Source organism: Hemibagrus wyckioides, linkage group LG16 (genome assembly GCF_019097595.1).
Source record: "Hemibagrus wyckioides isolate EC202008001 linkage group LG16, SWU_Hwy_1.0, whole genome shotgun sequence".
Classification (NCBI taxonomy): Eukaryota; Metazoa; Chordata; class Actinopteri; order Siluriformes; family Bagridae; genus Hemibagrus; species Hemibagrus wyckioides.
In genome coordinates this window covers 22220001-22225000 of record NC_080725.1, presented here as the reverse complement: position 1 = coordinate 22225000, position 5000 = coordinate 22220001, and the positions used below count along the sequence as shown (strand labels likewise).

The 5000-nt window shown below is 43.5% G+C and overlaps 1 protein-coding gene across 1 annotated transcript in view; it reads left to right on the top strand.

Annotated features, from left to right (window-relative positions):
• Nucleotides 1–5000, top strand: part of si:ch211-127i16.2 (amine oxidase [flavin-containing] A) — a 75873-nt gene that overhangs the window by 20944 nt on the left and 49929 nt on the right. Inside the window, exon 8 of the mRNA XM_058411438.1 lies at nucleotides 825–909. Within this exon, the coding sequence (XP_058267421.1) occupies nucleotides 825–909 (85 nt within the window). The remainder of the gene's footprint in view (nucleotides 1–824; nucleotides 910–5000) is intronic.

Sequence of the window (5000 nt, the reverse complement as noted above, 5' to 3'; positions counted from 1 at the left end):
ACGCACACACAGGCCACACCTCCTTCACTGGAACAGACACACACACACGCACACAGGCCACACCTCCTTTACTGGAACACACACACACACACACAGGTTACGCCTCCTTCACTGGAACACACACACAGGCCACGCCTCTAACATTGGAATTGACTATTCATTACTTAGAAGATATTTCCAGCTTTTCTTTTTCTCTGTACTTTTTGAGTGATCGTGTTTCTCCTCAGTTATTAACATTTATAAACCGAGGAATATTTACACACACTGATAACTACGATAAAAAGATGGATGTAGGAGGCTCAGGTTGCTCACATCGTCCCGTCCGAGCGTTTTTATTCCTCAGCACATCACGCTGTAGAACATCTGCTGTACGAGTTCCTTCCCTTCCTCATGCCAGAACGAGGACACGGATATAAACGGGTGATTTGTAGCTGCACTACGCTCGGAGCCGTGGTTCTAGAAAATGAATCAATCCTCTGGTGTAAAACAGATGAAGGAGCTCCTTCATATTAAACTGAAGTGACGTTCCTACCTCAGTGCCGGGAAAAATAATTAATCTGATAGCTTTACCACTTGTAGCGCTATCTACAGCTGAACACTGATTCTAGCATACTAATGCTGCTCTGCCTCTGGAACAATAGTGTGTGTGTGTGTGTGTGTGTGTGTGTGTGTGTGTGTGTGGGGAAAGATTTCTGAACTTTGATGCTCTGTGCCTTTTGGGAAGCTTATAAATCTCTCGAGATGTTTTCATATGCAGCTTTATGAGTGTGTTCCATAGGCTTCAAAGTGTGTGTGTGTGTGTGTGTGTGTGTGTTGTCTCACAGGATGAAGAGAGCGTGCAGGTGAAGACTGGCGTGAGCAAAATCACATGCAAAGCCGTCATTGTTACCTGCCCCCCTCACATGGCAGGTGAGTGTGTTAGAAAGATCTGTGTGAGTGTGTGTGTGTGTGAGTGTGTGTGTGAGTGTGTGAGTGTGTGTGAGTGAGTGAGTGAGTGAGTGAGTGTGTGAGACTTTCATTTTCTCAAACACACATCTCATAAAACCTCCCGCTGCTGCAATGACGCAGAACGCCCGTCAATCACGCGGCCCGGCTTCCTCTCTCTCTCTCTCTCTCGCTCTCTCTCTCTCTCTCTCTCCGAGGCTCCTCCCCCCGCCGCACCTGATTGGCCGACGCCGTGCTGAGGCGAGCCGGGCCGACTTTAACGAGGCAGTGTGTGCATTATCTCGAGCGACAGGACTCTAAATCAGGTGCAGGCAGACGGCTGACAGCAAGTCTTAAAAAGCAGCGAGGCGCTGCTGAGATTCACGCAGCTGTCCAAAGGGGATAAATAATAAAGGCGATGCTGCCTCAGATTCCTCCGAGTGACTCGTGCTCTCGTGTCTCGAGACATGTCACGTGTTTTCCCGTACGAAGAGGAAACCGGATTGGACGAGGCGTTAAAAAATACAGCACTCATCGTGAAATTTGCCTCAGATGTGCGACTTTTATTTAATAATGAATGTTGTTGCTTTTTTTTATCCGTTTGCGGTTACCATGGCGATGAGCGATACATTCAGGGGTTTCTGCCTCCTCTCCGTGTTAGTTTGTGCAATTCTTGCATTTATCGCAGAATTCTCCGTATCTCACCATCAACGAATTAAGAATTTCTCTCATGGGATCAATAAAGTCTATCTATCTATCTAAAAGGTTCTAATTTTATTCAGGTACAAGATTTATTATTGCGATCTGTTAGCTGCTAATTTTGAGTGATGAACGTAGCGCGCTAGTCGATCTCGCCCCTAAATGTGCATCAGCTGCTGTTTTAGACACACTGGACTCCACTGACAATAAACTGGATCAATAGACAACAATCAGGATGTAAACAGGAAGCAGGTGAACACAATCAAGACTCAGCAGGAAGACAAGATGAAAGAGGAGACGGGATTCAAATCACAATAACACGCGTGACATGCTAAACAAACAACAACAACAAAACACAAGGACACGGATCAGAGATCGACGTGAAAGGAGAACGACGCTCATGTTCATGTTCAGAGTGCTGAGGACCTGAGGAACACCTGCAGCCTGTGACGATAAAACTGTCTTCATTTATATTTGGAATGGATTAAGTTGAGTTTGTGTCACTTCCTGCTATTCTACATGTCAGTTTGTGTATAGTCGGTGCTGTTGTGGGGCCCTTGAGCAAGGCCCTTACCTTTCTCTGCTCCAGAGACTCTGTAAAATGGCTGATGAACCATGGATGTTGTAGCTGGGCTACTGATCAGAAGGTTGTGAGTTTGAATCCCAGGTCCACCAAGCTGCCACTTCTGGGCCCCTGAGCAAGGCTCCTAACCCTCAAGTGCTCAGTTGTATAAAATGAAATAAAGATATACATAAATATATATATATATATACACTGACCAGGCATAACATTACTGAACTGAACTGTGCTAGACACACACACACACTAAATTGTCCTGTTTGCACGCACATGCCACTTTACATTTATATATATTTATATTAATCCTGTTTACATGTGTCGCTTTAATATCTGCAGTCACTGTATACACTGTTCTTTGCACATTGTCTTGTTCATTGCACAAAGTCGGCCTATATGTTGTTTGTCTTGTCTTGTCTTGTCTTGTCTTGTCTTGTCTTGTCTTCCTCTGCACTTCTGTTGTATGTCTAGTTCTTAAAGACTGCACCTTAAGCATAGTTTAATTTTTTTTAGTTTAATTTTAATTTTTAAATTATAGTTACATTTTTTTTATCTCTATGTCATAGCTCTATGTTTGTCTGCGTCACTGTACTTTGTCTGTGTTCTGTGTAGCACCTCTGGTCTAGGAGGAACGTTGTTTCACTTCAATGTGTACTGCATCAGCTACATATGGTTGAAGTGACAGTAAAGCTTCTTTGACTTTGACTTGACTTTTTGACATTATGAACACCTGCCTAATATTGTGTTGGTGCTGCCAGAACAGCCCTGACCCGTCTTGCTCTGTGTATTCTGAGTCCTTTCTATCAGAACCAGCATTAACTTCTTCAGCAGTTTGATCAACAGTAGCTCGTCTGTTGGATCGGATCACACTGGCCAGCCTTCGCTCCCCACGTGCATCAATGAGCCTTGACCTCCCATGACCCCTGTCGCCACTGTTCCTTCCTGTGACCACTTTTGAACCATAGATACTGACCACTAGAGAACAACCCACCCCACAAGAGCTGCAGTTTTGGAGATGCTCTGATCCAGTGGTCTAGCCATTACATTTTGGCCCTTTTGGTCAAACTCAAAGGTCAAATCCTTACGCTTGACCATTTTTCCTGCTTCTAACATCAACTTTGAGGACAAAACGTTCATTTGCTGCCTAATATATCCCACCCACTAACAGGTGCCATGATGAGGAGATGATCAGTCTTATTCACTTCACCTGGCACTGGTCATAATGTTATGCCTGATCGGGGTAGGCTTTCTTCTGTCTTCTACAAGGCGAGGCTGAAATTAACGTGACTTCCTCTCTACATAGTGCACTACATGTGGCCTGAAATAGCCTTTAAAACGTCCAAGGAGAAATTTCCAGTTAACCCAAAGATGTCACACTCTTCACACTGCAGGATTCCGGCATGACGTTACCCTCGCTGATCATTTCTGTTAAGTCACACATGTAAATTGTGCCATGCGAGAGCAGAACCTGCGTCTGATGACCGGCGTCCGCCGAGCTGTCGGAGGTCAGGACAGATGTTTGAAAATGTAATCAGCGGTTGGCGTCAGTGTGAGCCGTGTCGTGACACATCAGAAGAGCAGTAACGTTGGCCTCATTACTACGTTTCTGGTCATTAGTGTGATGCGGTTGCTCGGAAACTGTCGACTGCTGGAGACCACACATGCCGAGTGACCGCATGTTTCAGGAGCTGGTATCTAACGCTTAACTATGTTCTCACTGAGAGACGAAAGAAAAAATCTCAGCAATCACCCAGGTGATAGAAGTGGCACTAATTAAACAATGGCTCTGTAACTCAGTCTAGCGTGCTGAAAGTTCTGGAATGTTTTTAGATGAAGTGTATATGGAACACTGTATGGCATGTCCTGGGATTTCGGAGAATGTAAAGAGGTCTGGAAATCTTTTATTGCATGCTCAGAATTCTGGAATCTTTTGAGGAAGCAAGGAGTCTCATACATCTTTATAGAATCCTGTTCTAAGGAAGTAAATAAGCTCAGAAATCTTTCGGAGTCTCTGAATAGCATGCTCAGAATTCTGGAATCTTCTGAGGTAGTAAAGAGGTCCAGAAATCTTTACGGAACCCTGTATAGCATGTTCAGAATTATTGAATCTTCTGAGGTAGTAAAGAGGTCTGGAAATGTTTATGGAATCCTGTATAGCATCTTCAGAATTCCCTGATGTTCTGATGAAGTAAAGAGGTCCGGAAATTTTTATGGAATCCTGTATAGCATCTTCAGAATTCCCTGATGTTCTGATGAAGTAAAGAGGTCCAGAAATTTTTATGGCACTCTGTGTGTTATGATCTAGGTTTTGGGAATCTTCTGAGAAGAATTCTGAAACCGTTTAAGGAACTCTGTTTATCAATTTATAAGTTCTGAGAAACGTCTAGAATTCCAGAAATCGCTTACCTTAAGCATGTTCTAGTTTTCAGAAATGACTGATAAAATAGAAATGTAAACATTTTTATGGAACAATCTTCCTGGAATCTTTTGAGAGAGTAAAGACTGAGCAAATTCTTCATAGAACTTAGTTTAGCCTTTGCTAGGTTCTGGAGCTTTCTGATGAAGCTTAATTGTGGATAGGAGACAAATGTTTGGAATCCAAAGTTCCTGAAAAGGTTCCTGCTTTTTCCTCCTGAAAAAGCAGCGTCTTCACTTTCTGTAACCTTTTCAGCTGTCAGCGTTCGCTAACTCCTTATTTTGTGTCCGAATATAAACAGGGTTCTAAATTTGCATACACACACACACACACGGTTGTCAAGCTGCCATGTGTTAGCTTGTAGCGCCTTGTCCATTTTTTCTT